We start from the raw sequence: 16178 nt of genomic DNA, 5'->3' as shown, positions 1-16178 counted from the left end.
CTGAAAATTCAGGAGTAACAGCAGTACATGGTAACTGCATTTACTCACTTTAAGCACCTTGCAGAAACCAGACTTTTCTTGGTCATACTTTTCCATTCTTTCATTCTGGTTTGTATGAAGACCAAAGCAATTTAGAACTCAGTAGAGTGTAGCACAGGAGCATTTTGTAAGGTGCACTAGTGGTGTGACTCAGACCAGAGTGGATGCAATTACAGCATCATTTCTTTAGTCTTCCAAAGATGAATGGTCCAAAACAACTTTCTGAGAATTCTAGTGGTTGTAGCAACTTTCAGCTACCTTTTTGAGACAAGAAGTTTGCAGAGTAGACCAAGTGTGATGTAGAGTGATGTTATATCCTCTGTTTCAATATAACATTAGCAGAAACTGGTCCACCCACCAGCTGCTCACCCCTCAGTACCACAACTACTCTAAGCATTTGCCTCTGTAAGAGTGTCTGATTGCTATCTTCTCTTCAACAACTAAGTTGAAGAAATATACCTTCTGTAGGAGAAACAGATTTTTGTGAAGCACGTAAACTACTACATACATATAAAAGTATGTTGGATCCATACATTAGATACATCATTTCACTAATTAGTATCTTCTGTGTCTTAGTCTGTAATTTGCAGTGGAATCTGATCATTGCTGGAAAGGCAAAAGGACAGTATTGGATCAATTTTCCATCAGTTGAAGCCCCAGTGAATAAAGAGTAAATAATTCAATTCATTGTAAATGTGGGGTTTGATTTGCAAATGCTCCAGTGTACCTGTTTATTCAGTTGCACTGTGATATGTCAACAAAAGTGAACTAAAGCAGAAAGAAGTATAAAATGTATAAAAGAAGGAAAAATACCAGCTAAAGACAAAGAGTCACAAACGACAGGTTTACAGAGCTAAACTATCCTGAAGAAATTTTTCTGAGACTGAGTTACTCATGGAACTGGAGTCGATCAGGTAAAAAACTGTTTAATATTAAAATAAGGTCTAAAATACACCCAAGTTCTTGTCTCCTAACAGTCTAGAAATTTAAATCTATAGTGAAGCTAATTGAAGGAGTCACTACAGGTTTTGAGTTTGCTCGGAGGTCTGATTAGGAATGTTTCTCCCTCCCAGAGTGATTCACAGACAGCATGACAACAGAGGAGCTCTTCCAAGAAATGGCTTGCAATCTCACATGTGGCTACCAGGAATTTTTCACAACAAGCACAGGTTTTTATCACTGTTGCTACATCCGTGTACATATATATTTATTTATGTACACATATCGATGTATATATATGTAAGTGCGGTCCTTGCCTTTCATGAACACACCCTTGTGGCCACTCTCCCCTCTATATCCAGACACCTCGCCATCATTTTGGTGAGACCTAAATCAGTAAAGTATTGCTACATCTAGAAAGTTGGAAAACTGAGTCCACAGATGGCTGAAGTCTGCCCTTGAACAAGAGAGGGAGACTCTTGACAGAGGCAGGAACAGGACCAGAGGATAGGGACCCTTCAAACCTCCTAGCTGCCGGCGCATCCTCCACGCAAAACACAGGAGTAAATTAACCACGACTAATTCAGCACGTGTCAGTGCAAGCCCTTGCTCAGTCGCCGCGAGCAGCGGCTCCAGCTCGCGCGGCAGGGGAGCGGAAAAGGCGCTCCTCGATTTTCGGAGCGGGGGGGGGGTCCCGTCTCCCCGCCTCCTCGCCTTCTCCGAAGCCGAGTACCGCTTCGCCTCAGCTCGGCGCGTTTCCAGTGACCGCCACCCCGCCCGCTGCCGGGCTGGCCCCCGACAACCGTGTGGGACCCATCGGGGCGGGACGAGGCGGCGGAGGCGGGAAGGACGGGGGAAAACGTTATCGAAAGCCGAGGGGGGGGGGGGGGGAACCGAGAGGGGGGGCGTGCGAGGGGCAGCGCCTCAGCCGGCGGGGAAGGCCCGCAGGGGGATTAAAGGGCGCGGATACCTGCGGGGGCCGGCAGGGAGAGAGGCAGGGAGACAGACCGACAGCCCCTCTGAAGAGGGAGGAGGTGGGGCGTCAAAGGGCGAGCAGCCGCTCTCCTTCCGTGGCTGCCGGCGTTTCCCCGCTCCCGCCATGTGGCCCCTGGTGGCTCTCTGCTGCTGGGGGGGGCTGTCGCTGTCGCTGTCGCCGTCGGCGCCGCAGGGCCGGGCGGGCGGCCCCCCGGGCGCGCTCTCCCGCGCCCCGACTCTCGCGTCGCCCGCGCTGGCGGCGCCGCCGCCGCTGCCCGACACGACGGAGAGCAAAGTGGAGAAGCTGGGACGCGCCTTCAAGCGCCAGGTGCGGCGGCTGCGGGCGCGCAGCGGGCGCCTGGAGCTGGTGTTCCTGGTGGACGAGTCGTCGAGCGTCGGTCCGGCCAACTTTCTCAGCGAGCTGCGCTTCGTCAAGAAGCTGCTCTCCGACTTCCCCGTGGTGCCCGCGGCCACGCGCGTCGCCATTGTCACCTTCTCCTCGCGCAGCAACGTGGTGCCACGCGTGGATTACATCTCGCGGCGGCGGCCGCAGCAGCACAAGTGCGCCCTGCTGGGACGCGAGATCCCCGCCATCGCCTACCGCGGCGGCGGCACCTACACCAAGGGCGCCTTCCAGCAGGCGGCGGTGAGATGGGGCGGCGGGTGGGAGCTCTGCCCTGCCCTGCGCTGCGGGGCACCGCTGTGCGGTTGGGGGTGCGGCCGTGGGGTGTGCGGTGGGATGTGCGGTTAGAGATGGTGCCGTGAGGTCCAGTGCCCTGGGCAAGGTGAGGTCTCGGCAGCGAAGGGAAGCGCGCCTCGTGTGCGGCGCACCAGTGCTCGGAGTGTCGGGGCGTGACGGCTCGGTGCGTCGTGTGCTGTGCAGCGTGCGGTGTGCCAGTGTGGTTCTCCGTGCCGTGCGAGGGTATTCAGTGTCAAGGGTGCAGGGCGGTTTGGTAGGATGTAGAATAGTGTGGTGTGGGACGCGAAATAGTCTGATTAGAGCAATTAGTCATTGTCTTCCCGCGCTGTTTGCTCCTGCACCTCCCATATTTCCTGCTGCCCTTGCAAACAAATGTGTGAAAGCCACTCTTTGAAGGGGCATGGAACTCAGGTCTCGATTTCCGAAGTGATATATATGAGCCAATTCTGGCATCTAAAACGTCTGCCTTGTTTCATGACAGCAGAACTTGGGTACCCGATAGACGTTAGCAGTCAGAGATACTTGCACACTGTTGCCACATGAATGTTTTACTTGCTGATGACTGACAAAGGTGCCCTTCAGGTGTGTATACTATACCAATAAATAGAGGCATGTCCAGGAACATTTCCAGACACTGGGGCACAATCCTGTAGTGTTATCATAAAGACCCACAGAAGAAATTTGGTCTAGGCAGCTCTTGGGCATGTTTTGGCATTTGATCATGCTGGGGAGGCTTCATGCATGGTTCATGGACAGCCAGTCTACTCTGGAAGATTTTTCACCTTGTCATTTGGCCTCTGTGTGCAGGAGCAACCTCCAAAGCAAGTCTCTTTTTCTGGGCTTTTTAAATCTAATTTCTGGTAGTGTCTGTAGCTGAGCACTGGGTGTACTTGTCTTGAAACATTTTGTGCATTCTCATTTGCAGTTGAGGAGTGAGAGTGCAAGAGGCGCATCACCGTTGGGCATATGAAATTGACGAAGTTTGTTTTCTTTACGTTTAGCAGGAAAAAGCAACTGTCTTAACTTGCTTGTTCAGGGCTGCATATGTCAAACCCACTTTAGCAAAACATGTTTCAACATAGATTCATCCCAGAGGTGTTGTGTGAAAAAGTTAATGATACAAGTTAAAAATAAAGGTTACAAACAAAATGCAAGCCTAAGAAATACCATCAGTTTTCTTGGTACTGAGTCTTGACTAATGATATCTTTAAAGTGGAATAAACAGAAATTCACTTCAGAAACCTATAATTTAGTTTCCTGAGCCCAGCTGAACTCTGTGGCTGCAACAATATGACTGTCGTTTTAAACTGTGGTCTTATAAGAATGTGGGAAGTAGTCACATGGTGACAGGGAGAATTGCAGTAGAATGACAAGGTTAAATTCCAGTCTGCTTGCTGGCTCTTGGTTAAAGATATTGTACTGTGATTTGGGTCAGTGTGATTTCTTCATGTCAGACAAATTAACATCTTCAGAGAATGATCTCCTTTCTAGACACTCTTCTGAAGATGACTGTTCAAAGTTTAAAATACTACTATTGGAATAGCTCTATTTTAAGTCTAACAAAACCACTGTTCCCTCTGGACTCTTCCTGCTGTCTTTTGTTTTTAATTGTCTTTTGTTACAACCATAATTATTTATTTTTTCGCTTTTCTGAAGTGTCACTTTTTTCTTCTCCTTTTACACTTCAGTCTGGGATTTCTTCTGCTTCTGACCAGAATTCTCTACTTTTTCCAAACTCAAAAGTCTCTGTAAAGCATTACAAAGCCACCAAAATAGTATCAATTATGTGTTTTAGTAATAGAAAATGAAGGAAAATGCACTGTTAGAAGAATCCCATGCAGTGCGCTTGATTGGTAGGTCTTAATGGGATTGATTCATTCCTGTGACAGTTCTAGGGCCACTACTATGGAGGGAGAGAGATAAGTGAATTCTGCAAGGTCATCAGGCCAGTTAGAGTCTGACCTGAGAACATCAGTGGACAGGACCAAGATTTACATAGCAGTTGCTCAGCAGGTCTCGGAATCTGGCAGCAAACCTGTTCATTTAACATCATCTAAAAACAGAGCTGCTTGGTTTGACAAGCTGTTGCACAACCATGTAATGTCCATCTGCTTTGAAAACATAAGGGAGTTCTCCTTGGCACTGCAGTTTTTTATCCTCTCCAAAGGGACTTCACAGAGAAGTTTATTGCAGAGTTCCTGTGTTTTATCAAAGCTGCCCATGCTTGCTTTTGCCACATGGGCCACACTTTGACATTCCTACCCAGCAGATTAAAGATAAATTTTGTGATGTTCACAGAAATATGCCAGATATATCACAAGAAACAGTGGCAAGAAACAGCACCTTGATCAGAAAAGCTGAACTGCTGTCAGTGTTTGGTTTTGAAGACCTGTTTGAAAATTTCATGCTACACTTGAGCCAGCAGTTGCTCATGTTCTTCAGTCTTTCTTTTAAGGCACATGAAAGGGGAAGAAACTGAGCGTACTCATTCAAAACTCTTTAGTGTCAGTTTTTCATAGCATAAATTGTTGCAACAGCACAAACTACATGCACCTTGTGTTAAGCAGTTTTCTTATTGCATTTTCTAAGTATCTGGTCTTGAAATATCATTTTCTATCTAACATGATATTGAGGGAGCATGAAAAATGGCAAACCAGGATGTCAAATTCCATGTTCTGTTGTCGTCCAATTAAAAAACATGAAAAAATTGTTCCTCAAAAGAATATAATCACATATCAGTTTAGGATAAACAGTTATTTAATGCTTGTGTAAATAAGTAATGGTATCTTTGTTTTCTCTGTATGTCAATATCATGGAAGTATAAGATGCAGTATTGTTACCCACTAGGAAAATTAGCTTTTAATGTTGATGCATTTAGATTCAGAATGTTTTTTTCAAATTAAAACAAAAAAATAATTGAAGCAAAGGAAATGGAAAATCTTTTCACAGGATCACAAAATATGCTAAGCTGGAAGGGACCCATAAGAATCATTGAGTCCAACACCTGTCCCTGCACCATTCCCAAGGGTCACACCATGTGCCCAGGAGTATCAGCCAAATGTTTGTTGAACTCAGTCAGGCTTTGTACTGTGACCACTTCCTTGGGCAGCCTGTCCCTCAACCAAGTGGCAATGCTTTGTGTGATGCCCCCCAGGACTCAGTTGGCCCTCCTGGTTGCCAGGGCACTGCTGACTCATATGCAACTTGCTGTCAAACAGGACCCTCAGGTCCCTTCCTGTGGCACTGCTTTCCAGCATCTCATTCCACAGTCTGTATGTACATCCAGGGTTGCCCCATCCCAGGTGCAGAATCTGGCACTTTACCTTATTAATACAGTTGATTGCCCAGTTCTCTTAATTGGTCAAGGTCTCTCTGCAGGGCCTGCCTGCCTTCCACAGAGTCAACAGCTCCTCCCAGTTCTGTGTCATCTGCAAGTTGGCTTAGTATCCCTTCCAGTCCTGCATCCAAGTCATTTATGAAGATAGTAAAGAGCACAGGACCGAGGATGAAGCCCCGTGGAACCCCGCTAGTGACAAGTTGCCAGTGTGATGTTCCCCCATTAACTATTACCCTCTGTGCTCAACCTGTGAGCCAATTGCTTACCTATCACCTGATGTGTTTGTCCATCTGAAGGCAGGACATTTTGTCTGGAAGGATTCTGTGAGAGACACCATGGAAAGCTTTACTGAAATCCAAAATACTACCTAGACTGGCTTTCCTTGATCCACTAGCTGGGTTACCTTGTAAAAAGAAATCAGGTTTGAGAAGCAGGACTTTCATTTTGTAAAGCTTTCTTACTGTAGACATGGTTTAATTTTTTTTAATTAAAAAAAACCAGTGCCCTCATTGAGAAGATGAGCATTCAGAGTCATATATGTTGTCTGTTTATGAAGAATGTGTTCCTGCATTTTTATTCCTTTGACCTCTGTAAAATCAGCAGCTGATAATGTGAGAGCAGCAGATTCTAGGCTATCTTTGACATGCTCTAAATATCTGATAATGGCTTGGACCAGTTAGAGCTAACTCATTAGTTGACAGTGTTGAGCCTCTCTAAGTTTTAATATGGCCTTGACAGTCTGTATTAAAGATATAGTAGAAAAAACAGAAGTCAACCTAGTTTACCTCTGGGGTCACCTCTGAAATTGCAGAACTGGTAGCTAGGGATTACTGATGCAATGGAACGTAGAGTTCCTGTCAGCAATCACTACTGTCTGATCTAAATGACCACTTTTAGTTTGTTAACAGTGCTTGTCCTGCATACTGCAGCCTTGCATTGGATACGTTCACAGGATTAATACAGCAGGGTCAGAGGCAAGATTCATATCTGCACCTTCTTCATTGTCTTTAGGCCTAGCCTGAAATGTGTCTGCCTTAAGAACTTATTAAGTAGTTAATGTTTTGTCTGACCTTTTGGCCAGGCAGGCAAAAAGTGTCTGTTTAGTGTCACATCTGGGGCTGGCTAATCAGGGTTAATATTTTCTTTGGTTGAAAACCTGTTCTTTGGAAATTGTCTGTGATTTCAAAATTGTGTCCTGCATTTTGGTTTAAGCTGAAGTGTGTAATTTGGAAGTCTCGTGTTTAGATTTGCCACTTATTATCTTTCCTTTAACTTATGTGCAATTTGTTTTAAAATGCTCAAATATGTGCCTTGTAAGAGCACCAAAGGATTCTACTACATATCCTTCTGCCTCATCTCTTCATTGAGGCAAACTGAGTTCATCAGAGTGAGGTACTGCGGCCTGGCTTCAGGCACAGACTGAAGTGCTTCATCCTGGGAGTCAGTATTCCAGTAGAAACCACCAGTACAGTCATCCCCATGTGCAGTACCTCTGTGTGGCAGTTCTGCATTAGATGTGATGAACCCCTTTGTTCCAGTGTCACCCTCTACATTGATTATGTAGGAAGCTGCAAATGTATTGACATACCAGCTGACTCTATAACCTGAATTAAACATCTGCTTCATCTCACTGCTTTTTCATGTTCTTCTTTCTCCAGCATCCCTAGAAGTAGTACACTTGGTTGTTGATGAAAAAAAGGCAAAAAGTACTAGTGAGTGTTCTGTTCTTCATTGCTTTTTAAAGAATTGTTTTTCATGGCTTGAAATGTCACTTGTCAATTCTCTTTTATGTTTTATACTGCATGCCCCCACAAGCCATGGACATTATACCTTTGAACATATTCCAAAAGTATGTTCATGCTACTACTAGGGGTAAGTAGCAGCAATGTATTATATAAAAAGAATTGTTATCAGATGGAATGATTTAGACTATTTTCATGCAAAATTTATGGCTTACTAAAACCTGGCTTGACAGCATTCAACTCATCATCTTACGCTTATACTTTTGCATAGCTCCAGGCCAAGTAGTTTGCTCATGCAACTTGGTGTCTTTAAGATTGGCAAATCAGCCCACAAACATTACTGTTCTTAAATTTTTGAGTGGTTGTTATGGTATATTGTTTATTATTTGTAGCACTGCTGTGAGTTTGATCAGCAGTATTCAGAAATACTAGTAAAAGAAGATTGGTTTTGCTTGTGTGGTCACATCCCTACACACTCTTCTGTAGAAGTTTAAAAAATATATGAACCTGAAAGCTAGGCAAACCAATATAAGACTTGAAGAAAGTACCCTATTCTGGAAGCTTTTCAAGGGACAGTTATAAGAGTGCCAGCATCCACTGCATGGCATATCTGTCAAGACAGACCTCCCTTAGAAGGCATACTGTTTATTTACAATATGGTACCACAAAGCCTTTAGCCATTCCCCAGTGTAGCCTACAGAGGCAGAGGTGAGAACCTTGAGGTATTGCTGCAGGAATTAACCGAAATCTCACTGATAGAATGTCAGAACAAACAATACAATGAATTAAATATTTCACCACTAAGGTATCTGGAGATATCATAAATGTTTCAGGAATGGGGATTCTTTCTCAGGAGGAAACAATCTTTTGTTGTCGTCTCAGAGCCTTTGCTGGAGTGGTCTGGTAAAAAGTGCCTTCTGATCCCCAGTTCTTAAAAGTTTGCAGCTTCACAGAGAAATCAGTCTTAGCATGTGCTTTGCTCCAGAGATACAAAGACAAACCAGAAAAGCTACTGAGTAATTTGTTCCAAGAGAAGGAAGTAAATTTCCAGGATTAAAATTTTTAATAAGTCAGGACAAAATAAGTTAGTTTATTTTGAATTAATTTCGTAGATTTACAAGAGGCCTTTACACCAAAATACATCATATTTAGCAGTATCTCCTGAAATGAGCCTCTGCATTAATATTCTGGATGTAATTTATTTTGCATGTTCTGTGATGCGTATTTTATCCTTTGTCCTCCGGTTCCATGTGTTACTGGAATTTTTAAGTTAGACTTTTCAGGTGAGATAGAGTTTGTGATGCTCAGAATTTTCTGAAATTTGTAAGTGTAAAAATTAAAAGCACTATTGCCTTTAGCAGCAGGTTGGCTCTTCGTATGACCAGGAAGGACCCTGTTGAAATCTTGGAGCTACTTACATCTTTATGATATTAACACAATTAAAACTGATGCCTTAAGATTTTTTTATATTTGTAGATTTTAATATAGCCATATAGTTTCTCACACTTAAGGTAGCAGTGAACAGTTTTTAAACCACTTTCTCATGACTTGTACCACATCCTTGAAATTCTGTTTAACAAAAGCTCTTGTTAAAATTATGATACTCCCTTTAGTTCAGGGTCTCACTGGTAACTTCAAGAAGATGAAGAGCCTCCTTGAATGCGAGCAGCAGTCTGTAAAAAGCTTTAGCATTCAGAGGTGGGGTGCTCTGCCAGGCATATGCATTGTAAAGAGTTAAGCAGAGACTCTGATTTCTCTCCCAAACATTCCCCAACACCCCAAGACCCAACATCCAGTTGGTCTGGGACAATTCTTATCAATTATAACTTTGTGTTATTGTTGCTCAATTCTAGCAGTCCAGGAGCACTATATATAGAGAGAGAGATACAGAGAGATGTAGATATATATACACACATACATATATATATTCAGAACATGACTGAGCAGTGACACCTGGCAGTAGACAGGTCAGGTCATGAATTGTGTTTGTCCTTTTGTAATTATTTTTTCTGTTCAGCTCTTTTTTTCCCTGCTTTTTTAAGTAATAAATGTTTAAAGCAAACAAAAAAGAAACAAATATATGGCAGATGTACTAGTTAATAGTGATGTGAATGTTTGGTCTGAATATACATGGAGATCAATTATGTATTCAGTAAAATACTTTTGAGTCCCTATTTTTATTATTAGCAGAAGACTGGAACAGTACTAAAGAAATGAAGTAACATCTTTGTTATTTTAATGATGGAAATTGCTCCCAGACAAAAAAACCTAGGGTTTTTAGTTTTTCAAATCAAACTGAGATCTATTAGCAAGATGATATTTTTAATATGGCACACAGAGTAGCAGCATATAAGGGCCTCCAGCAACTTTTTGAAGTTGTGATAAACTTGCTGTTAAAAGGTTGTATAGCACCAAGAGCTCAGAAAATGGCTATGTACATAACATGCCTTGTCTTTTAATGTCCTGTTTAGAAGACGTCAGAATGATAAAAGATAAAGGATATGTATGTTAGTTGGTTCCTAGAAACCAGGCGCATTCTATTCTTTCTAGTTCAGAGCTCAAAACTGCAAGCCACACAACTTCAAGCCACCAGATCCAACAGTCCTAACACAACTGTGTAAACCAAAATTCTGTGTAGTAGCTCCTATTTTTGCAAAGCCAGTGGTGATTTTGAGTTGTTTAGTTTTTTGCTCAGGTTGGTCAGGACTGTGTCCAGGTTGGGTTTTGAATATCTCCAGGGGTGGAGATCCCATAAACATTCTGGGAAACCTGTTTAAATGGTTGATCACCCTTATAGTAAAAATGTTGTTTCACAGGACCACAGAATCACAGTATATTCTGAGTTGGAAAGGACCCACAAGCATCATCGAGTTCAACCCTTAACCCTGCACGGGACCAGCCCCCAGAGTCACACCAGATGTCCAAGAGTATTATTCAAATGCTTCTTGAACTCTGTCAGGCTTGACGCTGTGACCATTTCCCTGGGGAGCCTGTTCCAGTGCCCAACCACGCTTTCAGTGAAGAACCCTTTCCTGATACCCAAGCTAAACCTCCCCTGACACTTCAGGCCATTCCCTTGGGTCCTGTCACTGGTCACCACAGAGAAAAGGCCAATGCCTGCCCCTCCTCTTCCCCTCACAAGAAGTTGTAACTGCAATGAGATCTCCCCTGTTTCCTCCTCTCCAGGCTGAGCAGACCAAGTGACCTCAGCCACTCCTCATACACCTTCCCCTCAAGGCCCTTCACCATCTCCATTGCCCTGCTTTGAACACTCTACAAGAGCTTAGTGTCTTTCTTACATTGTGGTGCCCAAAACTGCACACAACATTCACAAGGTTAGGCCACCCCAGTGCAGAGCAGAGCAGGACAATCCCCTCCCTTGATCAGCTGGCGGTGCTGTGCCTGATGCCTCCCAGGACATGGTTGGCCTTCCTGGCTGCCAGGGCACTGCTCACTAATATTCAACTTGCCTTTGACCAGGATCCCCAGGTCCCTTCTTGTGGCACTGCTTTCCAGCATCTCATTCCCCAGTCTTTACGTACATGCAGGGTTGCTCCATCCCAGGTGCAGAATGTGGCACTTTCCTTGTTGAACTTGCTATGACTGGTGATCGCCCTCTCATTGGTCAAGTTCTCTCTAAGTGGAATTTTGGTATTTAAGTTTGTGCTTTTTCTGTCTGTTATAGTTTGAGTATGCTACCAAGATACCTTATGCATCTTCTTTACTCTCACACTCATTAAGTATTTATATATATATGTGGATACATGTGTATGTACATGGAGCATTTATATAAAAATTATATACATAATTATATATAATGCAAATATCTTCATATGTGCATGAATATATACCTTAAGGCTTCTTTTCTCCCATCTGAACAATATTTGATCTACCAGTTTTTCCTCAGATGACACGTGTCTGCATTTCCTGGCGGTGAGCATGCCTGACTTCTTTATCTGTGTGCTTTCATCCGTAGAGTGGGAATGTCTGATAAAATTGTAAGATTTACTGAGGTCATACTTGCCAGCTACTTAGAGCACTATTTAAATATCCAGATTATATATACATCTTTTCTCCGAATTATGGAGGCATTTTTTGCTAGGGGGGTTATCCAAGGAAAGCTTTAAAATTAATTAGGCTAGGCAACAGCTCTACAGTGGCTCTAGAACTTGTGTAGCAGTTGTCCTAGTTCAGCAGGAGGGACCAGCTGACACTGTGTAAGAGTGATCAAAGCTGTGTATTCTACCCCCTCTATTCATTCCCCAAGGACAATGGGCCATTAGCAGCAGCTGCCCAGGGAGTCATTATCAGCTTCACACTCAGCCTAAGGGGGCGGAGCTGCTAATGGGCCATCAACAGTTCAATACCCCCTGGCTCCCAGAGTTAATCACCCATTGTGTGAGTCCCCGCCCAGGGGGAGGGACTGGGTGCTCTCTGAGGGTACATAAGTGGTGGGTAAGAAAACCTCGGGAACTTCTTGTCGGATCCAGAGGAGCAGCAGGACCTCGACAGGAGGAGATCACCGCTCTCGCCCAGACCACAGCCCTCGCCTGCACCAACAGGTTTTTCATTTCCTTTTGCTCTGGACTTGGGGGAGCCACAGGGGTCTCAGCACAAGGGCAAACAAACCCCCTTGGGTTTGTGCCCCAGGACACTGGGTTATACTGCTGGGGTGTTGTGAGTTGAAAGCAATTTCCCTTTTGTGTCAGTGTTGTTATTGTAATATTATTATTAAATTTTAGGTCTGACTTATAATCTCTCTCGTGGTGAGTTCATTTCCCCTGCTGGTTCGCCTTTAAACCAACACAGCAGTGCACGAGAAAGTGGTGAAAGATTGGAAACAAAATCTTTAACTGTGTTATATCTTTGATAATTTCATTTCCTGAAACCTAAAGAGAAGATAAGATTAATTTGAGAGCAGTGTTCAATGACCAAAAAAAAAAGGTGATGGAATAAGCTATTTTAGAGAGGGAGCTCAAGAGGTCTAGTCAGCTCTTTTATATAAAGGAATAACAACATTTTTGTCATGATGGAAGGGAGCTGTATTGTCATCCCTTAGCTTTGCATTACTCTTGTGAGATGACCAGTTTGTTTAGGGTTGCTGTGGATTCAGTGATAAGATGCCTAATTTCCACTGAAAACTGTGTTTGGTCTTATTACTGGTTATTTTTTGATTTATAGAATAATTATTTACACAAAATTTTCTGCCAGATTCAGACCTTTTTACCTGCAAGATGGATGAAAGTAAAGAAACCTGAAACAAATGTTGAGCTTTGCAAAGAGATTTCCCATTGCTATTTCCTTTGTGAATGACACGTGGATCTTCTGAAGGCATTGGTGATAAATTAAGACATACTGTTTAAATATTCTTAGGAATATATAGGTCAAATCTATACAGTGTTTAATAGTAAACTTGTTTTATTATATGTAGTTAAATTCTGTAATGTTATAAGATGCAAATTCTTTCTTTTATAGTGAATAAGTGATCTTCTGGAAAAAAGTAATCATCTCATTCTATTTAGAAATCATTCCTGTGGTGTGTAAGTTTTATGTTATTCCTAGAGTGAAAAGAAATTCAGTGTAAGTTGTCTACTGGTATAGTAGAGCTGAAAGGCTCTTTAGTGGGTGGCTTTCTGTTTTGCACTGAGGTACAGTGTGCTTCTCCCTGATCTATAACAGAAAACATTCCCTTTGTAGCCCTTAGTGTGCTTCTTACAAAGTGAATGGTTGGATATTGTTATTTTCAGGGCAAAGTTCTAACTCAGGCCTTTTAAGGCAAGCTTCTCCTGGGCAAGGGACCTGGGGCTGTCTAATGTTACCTGAATCTTAGCTTGTAAAGTGATAAAGGTTAAGCCATTTCATTTTGTTTCTCTTTAAGCAGATATATTATTAGCCAATTCTGAATAGTCAGAATCTTCTTTAAAAGCAAAACACAGAGTAAGGACAGGGATCAGGACCGAGATCATATGTTTATGTATTAGATGCAGAAGATGTAATTGAGGCAGTAACAAGGAACCTTTGACACATCATTGCTGTGGCTGTCAAGTGACTGAAGAAGTCTTTGCCTTTGGATGATGTTTATCTCCTCATTTTGTTTTACAAACTCCATGTTAATATTAAAAACACAGAAGTTAGAGGTTTATCTGTTTTTGTGACTGTACTGATAGGATTTAATTTTTCCTTATAGTAGTGAATTTCTCAAGGAGGATTTTGAACGGCAACTCTTTTGTTGCACAAGACTTCATTTTTTAATTCTAAGAGCTGTTATTGGCACAAAAAATTGGTGAGTCTGCCAGATATTTGTACATGTTAAGCAGACACTGGACACAATACAGATGGTAATAATCTTTTGCTAATGAGAAAAGAATGTTTTATTTAAGATCTGGAAGGGTTACTGAAGCTTACTGATCTATCACTCCTGTGAAAGAATGGACAAGGAAATAGTTATGAAAATGGTAAAAGACTATGCATTTCTTTTCAATCAAGAGCACTAATTGTTTAGTTTTGTTTGTGCTTATCCCTTATTAATTTATGGTAATGACCAAATGGGCTGTGTTCTCATTTAAACAGGTCATTCATCACTGTATTTTGAGTTATAGCTTGTGCTCAGTTTCATTTCATGGTAAAATCAAAAACAGATGTGGATATTCATACCAAAGAAACAGGTTCTCTGGATCTCTTAAAATTCTTAATACTTGTTAGTGGGCTTTTAAACTGTATTTACTGAAGAGCATGAAGGGACTGCAAAGCCTCGTCATGAAGAAGTCAGCTTTATGTAGATACAGTCCATGAAGTTGGCAAACATTGCTGAAATACATGGAATGATCTCTGTGTACTGACAAGTTTAGGTGTTAAGTGAACAGACATGTAAAAATATATGAAATTTCCTTTGTGGAAAAGAACAGCTTTCAAAGCAATTTTCAGGAGAGGGAAGAAAAAAGGTTTCTCAGAATAGAGGAATATAAGTCAGGGTTAGAGAAACAAAAATGATCTGAAATGCCACACAAATACTGGAGAGAAGAGGCAGAGTAATGCGGATTGATACCTGGATTGTCAGCAACAATGGATGGCAGCCTGTCCCCTGTGTCACTGCCATCACAAAAAGAAACAAAACACTGACTGGACCACCAGACATACACAAAGGATTTAAAAATAAACTTTGTTCTTCCCTTTGCTCTGTGCTGAATGTTCCTTCCTTTCTCTTGTTATTTCCCTCTGCCATTATACAGCAGGGATTCTGTGTCTAGAGCTACAGCTGCAAGACATGAGGGCCAAGATGTTCAGTGGATTTGTTTTGTTTTGATTTCTAGGGGCAATATGTAGCAATCTTGTCTGTTTGTCTGTTGTTTCTCTACTCAGATTCCCTAATGCCTGAATATTCAAGTTCCTGGGTGGCAGGAAGACAGCTTCATGCTCTCTTACCTGTTAGCTCAATTGCCCTTTGAGATGCAGAGAACAGAGAAGCTGTTTGCTGCTTGCCTTACCTGAAGGTCCTGTAGCTAAGGCATATTTTTCCCACAAAAATGGTCATTTGCTCCTCAGAAATTGTCTTTACTGCTGCTTCCCACTTACTCAAACACATATCTTTTAAGAGGGCTTGACAAGCAGTAGTTTATGGGTTTAGAAACTTCCATGATCGCATGAAAGGACATGGAGGGTTTGTGTTTCAGAAGTTTGAGAGTGCTTTGTGGCAGCCTACTTTTGTAAATTTACTAATTTACTAAGCAGAATTAAGTAGTCCTTTCTGAGATCTCTTTTGTCCTGACTAGACTACTGGGGCTCAGGCTAGTTTGCTCACTGTCTATGCAGACATGTCTCTGTATTTAAGGAAAGCATGGAAGTTTGATTGCTATCTGAGTATCAATTGCTGAACAACCAAGGCAATGTGGAATGCCATCCACTACCTTCACCTGCAAAGTTTGTGCACCTCTGTGTTACTCACTGAGGCAAACAGTGCTGAAAGAATACCAAAGAAATTGCAAAGCCACATGCTTCCAAAATTAAGCTTTTGTTCCCCTTTCTGTTAGGTGTTATGACATAATCATGACCTGTAGGTGGAATCTTCAGAGAATTGCACTGGCAATATCCATTATGTCTCTTAACCCTGTATAAGTAGTGATTTTTTCTTCAGTTACACACATTCCACAGCTTGCATTTGAGGCATACTTTTCCACCTTTATTACATGATTTGCAGATTGAAAGTTCTTTCTTCAAAGCTCAGAGATGCTACTGTTGCCAAAATCAAATAAGTGTGGATGGAACATATGTTTTCCTCATCTTGTTTTTTGCAAAAAAGCCTTTTTCACTGAAGCAGCTTGAGACAAACATTCTGAGTGGAGAATTTCAGCCTTAATACTTAAGAAGCTGGATGGAGTCTTAACTTTCTTATATTTTAAAATAGCACAGTTAATGCTAAATATGTTAATTATATTGTTAATTACAAATA

At 42.2% G+C, this 16178-nt stretch overlaps 1 protein-coding gene across 1 annotated transcript in view; it reads left to right on the top strand.

Annotated features, from left to right (window-relative positions):
- The first annotated feature begins 2077 nt into the window (after positions 1 to 2077).
- The window catches only part of SVEP1 (sushi, von Willebrand factor type A, EGF and pentraxin domain containing 1), a 136044-nt gene continuing 121943 nt past the window's right edge, over positions 2078 to 16178 (top strand). The window contains exon 1 of the mRNA XM_071580647.1: positions 2078 to 2599. Coding sequence (XP_071436748.1) covers positions 2078 to 2599 — 522 coding nt within the window. The remainder of the gene's footprint in view (positions 2600 to 16178) is intronic.

The sequence above is a fragment of the Pithys albifrons genome, chromosome Z, assembly GCF_047495875.1.
Source record: "Pithys albifrons albifrons isolate INPA30051 chromosome Z, PitAlb_v1, whole genome shotgun sequence".
Classification (NCBI taxonomy): domain Eukaryota; kingdom Metazoa; phylum Chordata; class Aves; order Passeriformes; family Thamnophilidae; genus Pithys; species Pithys albifrons.
Note: the sequence above shows the minus strand (reverse complement) of the source record. Positions and strands in the feature narration are given on the sequence as shown.